The 15,160-nt window shown below is 35.4% G+C and overlaps 1 protein-coding gene across 15 annotated transcripts in view; it reads right to left on the reverse strand.

The window, feature by feature from the left end:
* CCDC91 (coiled-coil domain containing 91) overlaps positions 1-15,160 on the reverse strand; it is a 580,237-nt gene that overhangs the window by 387,177 nt on the left and 177,900 nt on the right. For 2 of the 15 annotated variants that reach the window (XM_072654433.1, XM_072654431.1), the window contains exon 4: positions 3,287-3,347. The exons of the other annotated variants lie outside the window; for them this stretch is intronic. In XM_072654433.1, coding sequence (XP_072510534.1) covers positions 3,287-3,347 — 61 coding nt within the window. The remainder of the gene's footprint in view (positions 1-3,286; positions 3,348-15,160) is intronic. 15 annotated transcript variants of the gene reach the window in all.

The raw sequence follows: 15,160 nt of genomic DNA on the forward strand, positions 1-15,160 counted from the left end.
AAATATCATACCCAGAAAAGTTAAGCATATTCCTGAATGGGAAGAAAAAAATGGACATTTAATGAACTTTCAGGACTTTGTTAAGAAAAAGAAATTGAATTTAATAGAAGATTTGACATACAACAGTCAAGAGGAATATAAGGTACATACCAAATACTAATTACAAGGGATTAAATAAGGACAGTTTACTTTTTATGTATACAAAATGTATGTCTAAGATTGTTATTAGTAATTGGAGAGTTCACAAGAAAGATTTGGGCAGAACTGAGTACAATATAACTTTAAAATGTAAAACAGTTAGGAACAGCTAAAAAGACTAATTATTTTATACAAATGAGGTACAAGAGGAAGAACAAGCACAGAGGAATTATATGGGGTAGGAGGGCTGTTAGTTCTGGAAACCTACTTTCATCAGGAATAGGTTCAAGGAGGAACAGTACACATATACCAGAAGAATATAAAAGTCTTCTAAATTCAGAAAGAAATAAAATACTAAGGGGATAATGGGGGAGGAGGAAAGGGAGGGATTCTTAGAGGGGAGGGTGAGGGAATAGGTCAAAGGGTGTAGCTTTATGGGAATGGGAGGATAAGGAAGGGATCCTGGTGGTGGGAGTAGGTTAAATAATAGGAGGGACAAGATAGTAGGTTCAAGTAAAGTAGAGGAGTTAAGAGGGATAGGAACCAAAAGAAATGTACACACATAAAACAAAGATCAGAAGTAGAATTTGCTGGGGAAAGTATATGCCTACATATGTATGCATGTATGTATACATATGGGTGTATGTATATGTAAATATGTATGTGTATATATATATATATACATACATATGTATGTGCATATATATACACACATGTATATATATAATCTGCATCTATTATCATAATTGTTTTTCAATAGTTGCAATTTGGTCTGCTGTTGGTGGTGATGGTAGTAGTTGTTTCACAATTCACTGAAAAAAAATGGCTGAGAAATGTATGAATGCATGTATTATCAGAGTTAATATGTGCACGGTCATGACACCTTGGTCCATAAGGTAAAGGCAGGAATAATTCTAAAAATGGCACAAACTTTAAAATTTGTTCTCCAGGTGGTATTTTTCACAGTCTGATAGGACAAGAGGCTAGAAGCACCAACAATGGCCACCAAATATCATACCTGTTTAAATTTCCCAACAGTAAACATAGAAAAGTTTCATCATAATTATACATCAAGAAAGATAACAACATACATACATAGCTAACAGAATAAAAAGTGGTATACATGATACCTTTTTAACCAAAGAAAAAAATGGCAGCACCTCAAACAGAAGACATGCCTAGTCATAATAAATGAAATTCAACCATTAACATGGAACTACGAATATCACACAATGTTAAAACTAAAAAGGACCTCAGAGATCTAATGAGTTTTACAATTAAGTAAAATGAAGCCGAGAGTGGTTAAATTACCCAAGAATGAGGGTGGAACCAAGATGAGAGAGAAAAAGCAGGTACTTTCTATAGCTATCTTCCCCATAAACAGTCAACTACCTATAAACAAACAATTCTAAAGAAATTCTGGAGCTGCAGAACCCACAGAATGAAGGAATGAAGCAAATCTCCAGGAGGAGCTACAGTCAGGATCAAACAGGACTTTGCAGCTTCTACATTAAAAGATCGAAGGAATTGGAATATGATATTCCATAAGGCAAAGGAGCTAGGAGTATAACCAAGGGTCAATACCCAGGAAAGTTCAGCATAACATTTCAGGCAAGGAGATGGACATTCAATGATATAAGGGATTTCCAAACCTTCCTGATAAAAAGGCCAGAACTTAATAGGAAATTCAATCTTCTAACACATGCCTCAAGAGAGGCATAAAAAAGTAAACAGGGGAAAAGAAAAACTTGTTACTCAATTTGGGCAAACTGTTTACATCCCCATAAAGGAAAATGATACTTGTTAATCTTGAGAATTGTATATCTATTATGAAATATAAAAGGAATATACATAGATAGAGGGTGCAGGTGTGAAGTAAATGAAGTGATGATAAAAATTTGATTTAAGCATGCAAAGGGATTGTAGAAGGAGATGTGAAAAGGGGAAAGCACAAAATGGTAAATTACATCACAGGAAGAAGTACAAAATAATATTACAGTAGAGGTAAAGAAGGGAGGAAGATGAGCAATGTTTTAGAGGTACTCTCATCTGATTTGGTTCAAGGAGGGAACAATAAACTTAATTAACTATACAAATCTAACTAGCTCTATAGGCAGAAGGAGGGGAAAGGGTAAAGAAAGGGGAGGGGAGACTAAAAGGGAGGGAAGAAGTAGTAAGGGAAAAGTGGAGTAAAAGGGAGGGGGGATGAAAGAAGGAAGGGAAGACTGAGGGAGGTGTTGGTCAAAAATTGAAACTATTGTGGAGGAGAAGGGAGAACTAAAAGCACAATCAGCAGGAAAGAGGATGGAGGGAAAGACACAGATAGCAATCATAACTGTGAATGTGAATGAGATGAACGCTTCCATAAAAGGGAGAGAGCAGAATGCATTAAAAACCAAAATCCAACAACATATTGTTTACAAGAAACACATTTGAAATGGGGGGATACACACAGGGTAAAGGTAAAAGGTTGCAGCAGAACATATTGTGTTCGGCTGATGTGAGAAAAGCAGGGGTAGCAATCCTAATCTCAGACAAAGCAAAAGGAGAAACAGATCTAATCAAAAGAGAAAAGGAAGGAAATGATATCCTGCTAAAAGGTATCATAGACAACAAAGCAATATCATTACTAAACAGAAATGCTCCAAGTGGTATAGCATCTAAATTCACAGAGAAGAAGTTAAAGGAGTTACAGGAAGAAATAGATAGCAAAACTATAATAGTGGGGGATATCAACCTGCCCCTCTCTGAACTTGATAAATCTAACCTTAAAATAAACAAGAAGGAACTTAAGGAGGTCAATACAACTCTGGATAAGGTAGATATGATAGATCTCTGGAGAAAACTGAATGGGGACAGAAAGGAATATACATTTTTCTCAGCAGTACATGGTACATGTATAAAAACTGACCATGTACTAGGGCACAAAAATCTCACAATTCAGTGCAGAAAGGCAGAGATAGTCAATGCATCCTTCTCAGATCATAACGCAATAAAAATTATATGTAATAAAAGGTCATGGAAAGGCAGACGAAAAATTAATTGGAAAGTAAATAATCTAATCCGAAAGAAGAAGTGAGTTAAATAACAAATCATAGAAACAATCAACAACTTCATTCAAGAGAATGACAATAATGAGACAACCTACCAAATCTTATGGGATATACAGCAAAAGCAGTTCTTAGGGGAAGTTCTATACCTTTGAATGCCTACATGAATAAAATAGAGAAAGATGAGATCAGTGATTTGGGCATACAGCTGAAAAGGTAGAAAAAGAACAAACTGAAAATCTTCAAGTAAATACCAAATTAGAAACACTGAAAACCAAAGGAGAGATTAATGAAACTGAAATTAAGAAAACTATTGAACTAATAAATAAAACTAAGAGTTGGTTTTATGGAAAAATCAATAAAATTATAAACCTTTGGTCAATTTGATTAAAAAAAAGAAAGAACAAAACCAAATTAACAATATCAAAAATAAAAGGGGTGAACCCACATTCAGTGAGGAGGAAACTAAAACAATAATTAGAAATTACTTTGCCCAATTGTTTTCCCATAAATTCAACAATCCAAATGAGATGGATGATTGTTTTAAAAAATATAAATTGCCCAGATTAACAGAAGAGGAAGTTCAACATTTAAATAATCCCATCTCAGAAAAAGAAATTGAACAAGACATCAATGAACTCCTCAGAAAAAATCTCCAGGGCCAGATGGATTTACAAGTGAATTCTATCAACATTTAAGGAACAGTTAATTCCAATCTATATAGACTATTTGGGAAAACTGAGGAAGAAGGAGTCCTCTCAAATTTTTTTTATGATACAAATATGGATTTGATACCTAAACCATGGAGAGAAAAAACAGAGAAAGAAAATTATAGACCAATTTCTCTAATGAATATAGACGCAAAAATTTTAAATAATATTTTACCAAAAAGAATACAGCAACTTATCAAGAGAATAATACATTATGATCAGGTAGGATTCATACCAGGAATGCAAGGCTGGTTCAATATTAGGAAAACTATTAACATTACTGATCATATCAACAACAAAACTAACAGAAACCATATGATTATCTCAATAGATGCAGAAAAAGCTTTTGACAAAATACAACACCCATTCCTATTAAAAACAGTGGAGAGCATAGGAATAAATGGAACTTTCCATAAAATAATAAGTGCTATCTACCTAAAACCTTCAGCAAGCATTATATGCAATGGAGATAAGCTAGATGCATTTCCAATAAGATCAGGGGTAAAACAAGGATGTCCATTATCATGACTGTTATTTAGTATGGTACTAGAAATTTAAGTTGTAGCAATAAGAGAAGAAAAAGAAACTGAAGGATTTAGAAGATGCAAAGAAGAAACTAAATTATCATTCTTTGCAGTTGATATGATGATATACTTAGAGAATCCCAGAGAACCAAGCAAAAAACTACTTGAAATAATAAACAACTTTGGCAAAGTTGTAGGTTACAAAATAAACTCACACAAATCTTTTGCATTTTTATATTATTAACAAAGCCCAACAGCAAGAGATAGAAAGAGATATCCTATTTAAAGCTAGGGTAGACACTATAAAATATTAGGGAGTCTACCTGCCAAAACAAATCCAGGGACTATATGAACACAATGTCTGGAAACTTTTCCCACAAACAAAGTGAGATCTAAGTAAGTGGAAAAACATCAGTTGCTCATGGGTAGGCCAAGTCAATATAATAAAAATGACAATTCTCCCTAAATTAATTTACATACTTAGTGTAATACCAGTCACACTATCAGATAATTATTTTCTAGAGCTGGAAAAAGTAATACCAAAATTAAACTGGAAGAACAAAAAGTTCAGAATATCAAGGGAAATAACGAAAAGAAATGCTACGGAATGTGGCCCAGCCCTACCAGATCTCAAATTGTATTATAAAGCAGCAATTATGAAAACCACTAGGTACTAGCTAAGATACAGAAGGGTAAACCAGTGGAATATGCTAGGTACTCAAGACACAGTAGTCAATGAATGTGGCAATCTACTGTTTGATAACCCCAAGGACTCCAGCTGAGAAAACTAGATTACAGTGTGGCGGAAACTAGGCAAAGAACAGTGCCTAACACCACATACAAGAATAAAATCCAAATGGGTACATGATTGAGGTATAAAGATTGATACTATAAACAAATTAGTGGAGCACGGAATAGTATAGTATTAGATTCATGGAGAAGGGAAGAATTTTTGGCTAAAAAAGAGATAGAAAACATTTTGAAGTGCAAAATGGATAATTTTGATTACATTAAATTGAAAAGTTTTTGCACAACCAAACCCAATGGAACCAAGACTAGGGGAGAAGCAGAAAACTGGGAAAGAATTTTTGCAACTAGTATCTGTGATAAAGGCCTCATTTCTCAAATATATAGAGAACTGAGGCAAATGTACAAGCATACAAGTCATTTCCAATTGATAAATGCTCAAAGGATATAAACAGGTGCTTTTCAGAGGAAGAAATTAAAGATATCTGTAGTCATATGAAAAAATATTCTAAATCACTATTGATTAGAGAGATGCAAATCAAAACAACTCTGAGATACCACATCACACCTATCAGATTGGCTAACATGACAAAATAGGAAGATGATAAACATTGGAGAAGATGTGAGAGAGTTGTTGGTGGAGCTGTGAGCTGATCCAACCATTCTGGAGAGCAATTTGGAACTATGCCCAAAGAACTACAAAAATGTGCATACCTTTTGACCCAGAAATACCACTTCAAGGACTGTATCCTGAAGAGATCATAAAAATGGGAAAGGATCCCACATCTACAAAAATATTTACAGCAGCAGTCTTTGTGGTAACCAAAAACTGCAAATCAAGGGGATGGCCATCAGTTGGGGAATGGCTGAATAAATTATGGTATACGAATGTAATGGAATACTATTGTGCTATAAGAAATGATGAAGAGGAAGACTTCAAAGAGACCTGGAAAGACTTATATGATCTGATGCTGTGCGACAGGAGTTGAACCAGGAGAACTTTGCACATAGCAGCAACCACAGTGTGCAAGGATATTTACTGGTAGACTTAGAACTTCATTGAAATGCAAGGACTTAAAAAATTCCCAATGGTCTTTTAAGGCAAAATGCCTTCCACATCCAGAGAAAGAACTACGGAATTCAATCACAGAACGTAGCAGAACATTTTATGTTGTATTATGTTTTGGTTTGTTATATGATTTCTCCCATTCATTTTAATTCTTCTATGCAACATGACTATGGTGAAAATGTATTTAATAGAAACGTATGTGTAGAACCTATATAAAACTGTATGCCATCTCGAGGAGAGAGGGGGGAAGAGGAGAGAAGGAGGGGAGGTAGGGAAAAATCTAGGTTATATGGCACTGATTGTGGAACACTGAAAAGAAATAAAATACAAAAAAAAAAAAAAGAAATGATCAAGGAAAACTGCCCTGATATTCTACAACCAGAGAGTAAAATAAATATCGAAAGAATCCACCAATCACCCTCTGAAAGAGATTCAAAAAGGAAAACACCTAGGAATATTGTAGCCAAATTCCAGAGCTCCTAGATCAAGGAGAAAATATTGCAAGTAGCCAGAAAGAAACGGAAATACAATCAGGATAACACAAGATCTAGCAGCTTCACCATTAAGGGATCACAGGGCTTGAACTATGATATTCCAGAGGTCAAAGGAGTTAGGATTAAAAACAAGAATCATCTACCCAGCAAAAGGGAGTATAATACTTCAGGGGGGAAAATGGTCATTCAATGTAATAGAGGACTTTCAAGCATTCTTGATGAAAAGAACACAAATGAACAGAAAATTTGGCTTTCAAACACAAGAATCAAGAGAAGCATGAAAAGGTCAACAGGAAAGAGAAATCATAGGGGACTTACTAATGTTGACATGTTTACAAACGTAAACATGGAAAAATCATATTTGTAATTCTTGAGACTTTTCTCACTATTAGGGTGGTTGGAAGGATAAGATACATACAGATAGAGGGCACAGGGTGAGTTGAATATGAAGGGATGATAACTAAAAAATATAAAATTAAGGGGTGACAAAGGAATATATTCGGAGAGGGAGAAAGGGAGAAACAGATGGGGGAATTTCTCTCTCCCATAAAAGGAAAAAAAGTTTTTCAATGTAGCGGAAGAGGGGCGATGTGAGAGAGAGTGAAGCTTATTCTCATTACATTTGGCTTAAGGAGGGAATAACCACGCACATTCAATTTGATATGAAAATCTATCTTAAACTACAGAAAAGTAGGGGGAAAGGGAGTAAGGTTGGGGGATGATACAAGGTATGGCAAATGGAAGGATGGGATAATTAAAAGTAAATACATTTGAGGAGGGACAGGGTCAAAAGACAGAATAGAATAAATGGGGAGTAGTCTAGGATAGAGGGAAATAGTCGTTCACAACATGAGTGTTATGGAAGTGACTACATGCATGACTACACATATATAACTTATATTTAATTGCTTGCCTTCTCATTGTGTATGGGTAAGGAGGGAAAAAAGGAGAGAAGTTGGAACTCAAAATTTTAAAAATGAAGGTTAAAAATTATTTTTACATGCAACTGGGAAATAAGACATAACAGGCAATGGGGCATAGAAATCTGTCCCGTCCTACAGGAAAATAGAGGGGATGGGGATAATAGAATGCAGGGGTGTGATAAAAGGGAGGGCAGATTGGGGGAAAGAGTAATCAAAATGTAAGCTATCTTGTGTTTGGGGGAGGGAAGGAGGTGGAAAATTTGGAACTCATAAGCTTGTGGAAATGAATGTTGAAAACTAAAAATAAATTAATCAATAATTAAAAAAGAAAAAAAATTACCAAAGAACACAAATAGAACAGTATCAGGCAGATTCATCTTCTTGGGTTCAAATCTGACTTCAGATACTTACTATCTGTGTGATCCTGAGCAAGTCACTTAACCAACCCTGTTTGCCTCAGTTCACCTATGAAATGAGTTGGTGAAGGAAATGGCAAATCACTCCAGTACCTTTGTCAGAAAGACCCAAAATGGAGTCACAAAAAGTTGTACACAACTGAAATGCCTGAACAGGAACACACACCTATTTAGAGATAGAAATGAAAATATTACTTGAATTACTTATCATTACTCCACATTCGTCTTATGTGTACATGCTTGCAAAAGGATAAATCGTATTCACTATTACAAATTCAGTGAAACACAATACAGGGTAAATAGTGAATTTTCAATTTATAACTTCGATGAAAGTCCTGTTCCTGATGCCTCCCTGCTTTGTACAGATGATTGCCAGCAGAGAACAAGTTCTAACCAATATCAAGCCAGAGCAACTATCAACAAAGTTAAAGAGTAGTTGCAATCAGCATTAGCGGAAGAAGGAATACCAGCAAAAAAAACAAAAAAAAACACAAAATCAACCAGATTCTTGAAATACTTAATGTTATTTCATGAAGTATTCTAGAAAAATTAAGGATTAAATATATGTATTTTATTTACACTTTTTTATATCTTCTACAGAAACCTTGCTAACAGATGAAGTCTATTAAAAAGTAGCTCTGCTGGATCTTTTGATGAGAGTGCCAATGTCCATTACAAAATAGAAGTTAGAAGAAATAAACATGGTGCCATTTTATTAATGTTTCGGCCACCCAGAGAACTCAAGGGACAATAATCAACTTTTAAAAATATTTCCACACCAGACAAACAATTGTCTTAAATAAGGCAACTTGAAACAAAACAATTTTCTGTGCTGTAATAAATAATATACATTTATGAGATGTTGAGCAATTAACCATAAAAGATCAGACTGCATACTTTTGCAGTTCAGCTAATAAAATACCACAATTTCAATCCAACTTGCAAAACAGAGAATGTTCTTCTAATTCTATTATACCCTATACTTTTGGGATGAGGGGGCCAGGAAGGGAAGAAATAAAGTTATGCAATAAAGTCTAAAAATGTCTAAGTGTTTCCATACAGGTAAGTATCAATTGCAATCTAAAATTTTGAACATTAATTTCATACTAGTGAGTTAAATATTGTGAGATAACTTTACTATTTGTACAATAAGAAATGAAATCATAATTTTCATTAGCAAATACTAATATTTTAAGGTCAGCAACGGTATACAGTTAAGAAAGAAAAAATTTCTTTTGAGTAGTGTGACCCATTCAGCTCATTAGTTTCCCACAATGACTACTTTTGCCTTTAAATAAAGTTTAAGTAATATTTACTTAGTTTTTGCCTTAAGTGAAATGATGAGGGGCAGTTACGAGGTACAGTGAATAGAGCTCCAGTGCACGAGTCAGGAGGACCTGAGGTCAAATCTCACCTCAGACACTTGACACTCACTAGCTGTGTGACCTTGGGCAAGTCACTTAACCCCAACTGCCTCATCCTGGATCATCTCCAGTCATCCTGATGAATATATGGTCACTGGATTCAGATGGCTTTGGAGGAGAAGTGAGGTTGGTGACCTGCACAGCCCTCCCTCACTCAAAAAAAACCAAAGTCAAGTGCAGGTTATGTCATTATTTCTCTGATCTCATGGTCTTCTTTGGCAACGAAGGACAAACACACACATACACACAACAAGTGAAATGAAGTCATTCTTACAGTACTATTTAAATTCTTATAAATAAATATACTGTAAAATACAGTTTTACCTCTAAGAAAAAGTAATATTTTAATCCTAGGATGAATTTTTGTATTAAATTGGGGAGAAGAAGGAATAACATGGAAGAGTTGGATTGGGTTAAAAAAGTAAAGTTACTTCATTTATAACTAAACATTATCAAGAATATATAACATGGTGTACTCATACAATTACAGATGACTATATTAACATCAAAAAGGACACACAATATGAAATTAAGATTTGTGATCTGATTGTGCTGGTAGAAAGGAACTGAAGTCACTATGAATATAATCTTCCATGAAAAATAAAAGATTTCATACCCCTAGGGAATTAAGTTGCTAGCTCGGGAAATTCTAAAAACAATGTCCCATTTTAAGAGTAAAGAGTTCAAAGCTACAAATCACTAAAAGTGACATCTGTAAGAGCCATTATAAGGAATCATCTAGTCTAATCTCCCTTCATAAATAAAGAAATTAAGGCCCAGAGGTGGAGCCAAGATGGTTGAATAAAAGCAGGGACTTCTTTGAGCTCTCCCCGAAAACCTTCAAATACCTGTGAAAAATGCCTCTAAACAAATTCTGGAGCTGCAGAACCCATAGAATTATGGTGTGAAACAAATCTTCAGCCTAAGACATCCTGGAAGGTCAATGGGAAACATCAGTTGCATTGTGTTGGGTGTGTAGCACAGTCCAGTGTGGGTCATGCCAGCTGGGTCTAAGTAGAACTTGGGGAACTAAATCTGTGGTAGTTGTGATAGTTTCCAGACTTTTCAACTCCAAAATGCTGAGGACAACTTTGAAAGGACAGTGGAAGAAATCCTGTGGGAGTTATGTGAGAGAGTGGAGTGGTCTGGTCCCACCTCTAGGGCAGCAGAGGGGGTTGAGTAGCCCATGACAGCCATAGAAGCACTGGCAGCTGCACCTCTAGGCCCATAAATTCTGGAGGGATCCAGTGGTTCACAATATACTCCCTCACCTCCACTGGAAGTAGAGAAATACCTTGACAAAGAGTTCAAAAGGCACAAAATTTGTTGGGGAAATTAGGAAAAATTAGGGGAAAAAATCAGACTATCAAATCTTAGTTTGGTGAAAAGGAAGATCAAAACATACAAACAGAAGAAGAAAACAAAGTTGAAGGTCTTACATCCAAAGCCTCCAAAAAGAAATGAATTGGTCTTGGGACGTGGAAGAGGTCAAAAAAGATGCTGAAAATCAAGTAAGAGAAGTATAGGAAAAATTGGGAAAAGAAATGAGAATGATGCAAGAAAGTCATGAAAAACAAATCAACAGCTTCGTAAAGGAGATCCCCAAAAATGCTGCAGAAAAGAACACCTCAAAAAATAGATTAATCCAAATAGCAAAAGAAGTTCAAAAATCTAATGAGGAAAATGCCTTAAAAAATGAATTAGCCAAATGGAAAAGGAGGTCCAAAAGCTAACTGAAGAAAATAATTCTTTCAAAATTAGAATGGAGGAAATGGAAGCTCATGACTTTATGAGAAATCAAAAAACACAAAAATAAAACCAAAAGAATGAAAAAAATAGAAGACAAAGCAAAATATCGCATTGGAAAAACAACTGACTTGGAAAATAAATCCAGGAGAGATAATTTAAAGATTAGTGGTCTATCTGAAAACCATGATAAAAAAATAAAACTTACACATCATCTTCCAAGAAATTATCCAGGAAAGTTGTCCTAATATTCTAGAACCAGAGGGTAAAATAGAAATCGAAAGAATTCTCTGATCACCTCCTGAAAAAGACCCTAAAATGAAAACTCTTAGGAATATTGTAGCCAAATTCCAGAGTTTGCGGATCAAGAAGAAAACATTAGAAGCAGCCAGAAAGAATCAATTCAAGTACTGTGGAAATACAATCAGGATAACAGAGGATTTAGCAGCTTCTACACTAAGGCATTAGAAGTCTTGGAACATGATATTGCAGAGGTCAAAGGAGTTAGCTTGTAACTCCTGAGATCTTGTCTAGTATTAGGGTAGTTAGAGGAAATACACACACTCATACACACACACATATACACATAAATATGCACTCACATATATATATATATGTATATATATATATATATACACACATGCACATATATGTGTGTATATTATATATGTGTAGGCATGTAAATGTGTATGTATATGTGTATGTGCATATACATACATAGACAGACAGAGACAGAAGGCACAGGCTGAGCTGAATATGAAGAGAGAATACTTAAAAAATAAAATTTATTGTTGAGAGGAATGTGCTAGGAGAGAAAGAGTGGTAGAATGAAGCAAATCATCTCACATAAAAGAGGCAAGAAAGAGCTTTTACAATCAACGAGAAGAGGGAAGAGATGAAAAGGAATAAGTGAAACTAACTCTCATGGAATTTGGCCTAAGGAGGGAAAAACACACACTTAACTGAGTATGGAAATCTATTTTACCCCAGAGGAAAGCAGGTGGGAAGGGGATAAGAGAGGGAAAATAATAAAATGGACAGCAAATTGGGGAAAGGGATAATTAGAAATAAACACTATTGTGTGGGGACAAGTCAACAGAGAGAATGGGATAAATGGAGGGTAAGACAGGATAGAAGGAAATGTGGTTAGTCTTTCACAACATGACTGTTTTGTGAATCACTTGCCTTCTCAGTGATGGTGGGTAGAGAGGGAGGAAGAGAAAGAATGAGCAATTCAAAGCTTTAAAAATGAATGTTAAAAACTGTTTTTGCATGTAACTGCAAAATAAGTTGTACAGGCAATAGGGTATAGAAATATATTTTGTCCTTTAGAAAAATAGAGGGAAGGGGGATTGGAAAAGTGGGGTGATAGAAGAGAGGGCAGACTGGGGAAAGGTGTGGTTGGGGTGAATGCTGTCCTGGGGTGGGAGGAAGGGAGAGATGGAGAGAAAATTTGGAATTCAAAATCTTGTGGAGGTGAATGTTGAAAACTGAAAATAGATAAATTATATTTTTAAAAGTTGTTTTTACATGCAAGTGGAAAATAAGACATACAGACAATGGGCTATATAAATCTATCTTCTCCTTCAAGAAACAGAGGAGAAAGAAATGAGAAGGGGGATGTAATAGAAGGGAGGGCACATTGCGGGAAGGGATAATCAGAATGCATGCTATCTTGGGGTTGGGGGAAGGGAGAGATGGGGAGAAAATTTGGAACTCAAAATCTTAAGTGAATGTTGAAAACTAAAAGTAAATAATTATTAATTACTTATAAATAATTTATGTATAGTCATAAGTATGTATATTAAAATATATTCATAAATAACTATTATAAATTAATTAATTAGGAAAAAATTAAGGACCAAAGAAGCTATAATTTGTCTAAGGTCAAAAAAATAGTTAGTGGGAGGTCAGAGAGGAATTCATGTTGTCCAGTGCTCTGGTCATTCCACTACCGCTACAAAAGCACATCATGATTCTTTCATGACTTCACTCTGGATTTGATTCAGAGAGAGAGTTTCAGAGAGTTTCAGAGATAAAAGGTAAGGACTTTGCTGGGCAACTTTTAAAGTCATCAATAATATCTCACCTAACCTCTGAGGAGATTTTTTTAAATGACAGGAATTGAAAGTTGCAAGGGAATTCAAGAGTCATCTTATCTATCTCATAAGTGAAAAATGAATCCTCATTATAACATACCTGACAATTAGTCATCTGACTTCTGCTTGAGGACTTATAAGGAGGAGGACTTCATAACTCCCAAAGCAGCTCATTCTACTTTTTAATAATTCTAGTTTTCCCTAGTATTAAGACTAAATTTATTTCTTTGCAATTTCTAGGCAAGTTGCTTCAGTTGCTTAATGTCTCTACCTCTCAGTTTCCTTATCTGTAAAATGGGAATAACAACAGCATATACATCATGGAGTTATTATGAAGACCAAATGAGATAACATCCAAATCACTTTGCAAACCTTAAAACAATAAGTAAATTTTAGCTATTATTATTAACTATTATTTCATCCTTTGCTTCTGGCTCTTCCCTCTACAACCAAATAATTTTAATTCCCTCTTCCACATGGGAGCCCATCAAATAATGCAATATAGCTTATCAATCTCTCCACAATTCCCCAAGTTTTCTCCTCTTCAAGTTTACCATCCTTTACAGCCTATCTTCATATGGCTTACTTAAGGGTTTTCACCATCCTGGTAACCCTCCTTTGGATTCTCTCCACCATATCAATGTTCTTTTTAAACTGTGACCCAGAACTAAACCCAAAACTCCAAATGAGGTCTGGGAGGGATAGTTATCCCTGTTACTTTGACCAAAGGGAAAGAGAGCAAAAAAGAGAGGGGAGGAGAGGGAAGTTCACATGAAGCATAACAGATTTTGATTCATCCCCAGCTTTTAATTCCATGTAATCCATTATCTTTACAGCGTGTTTCAGATACATAATATCACATCAGATTCTGCTTTCTAATGCATTTTGTAATTCTTTTCCATTTTATGGGTGAGTTCATCCATTGATGTTTATGACTGTGATGTTAATTATTCTTCCTTTATTCTAATATACTTCCTTCTCACTTGGCCCCCTCATCCATTTTTACAAAGAAGTAGATGTCAAAAAAGGAACTGCTTAACCTTAATGACATATCTCTATTCCCTTACTCTCCTTCACTTCCCTTGTCCTGCTCTAGTCACAGGTTTTTCTCTTTCTTTTCTTTTAATCACCTATCACACTTCACTCTCTGACAAGAGAGTTTGTTTTGCTTGTGACTACTCTACCTGTGGGAAAGCAAAATGGCTCAGTAGATAACGTGCTGAACTTGGAGTCAGGAAGACTTGCGTTCAGATTCAGCCTCAAACACTTACTTTCTGTGTGACCTGGGACAACTCCCTTAACCTGTTTGCCTTAATATACATTCTAGTATCTTTGCCAAGAAAAGCTAATGGGGAGACAAGATGGCGGAGAGAAGCCAGATAGTTGCCTGAGCTCTTCCCAACTGCCTGTGGAAACAATGTTAATTCAAGCCTCTAAAAGAATTCTGAAGTGACAAAATCATAAAAAGACAAAGTGTAACAATTTTCAAGCCCAAGATAATTTATAAGGAATTCAGGAAAGGTTTATCTCATTTCATTAAAGGGGAGTGTGGTACAGTGTAGGTGGTGTCCAGGTAAGCCAGCAGTAGGCTCTAAGCCACAGAACAGATCAGCAACCAGGGAAGAAAATAGTGCTTGTGATCACTCACAGACCAGAGAATAGGCCAGGAAAGTAGTACACATCTCTCCTTAGATCATACCACCTTACAATTGAAAGTTTACAGGTCCCTAGAAGTATCTTTCAAAACAGCTGTACAAAACCCCTAAAACTTGGGAAACTACACCCTCCACCCTGGAAGCAGAACCCTACTTTAACAAAGA

The sequence above is a fragment of the Notamacropus eugenii genome, chromosome 3, assembly GCF_028372415.1.
Source record: "Notamacropus eugenii isolate mMacEug1 chromosome 3, mMacEug1.pri_v2, whole genome shotgun sequence".
In the NCBI taxonomy this organism is placed as follows: domain Eukaryota; kingdom Metazoa; phylum Chordata; class Mammalia; order Diprotodontia; family Macropodidae; genus Notamacropus; species Notamacropus eugenii.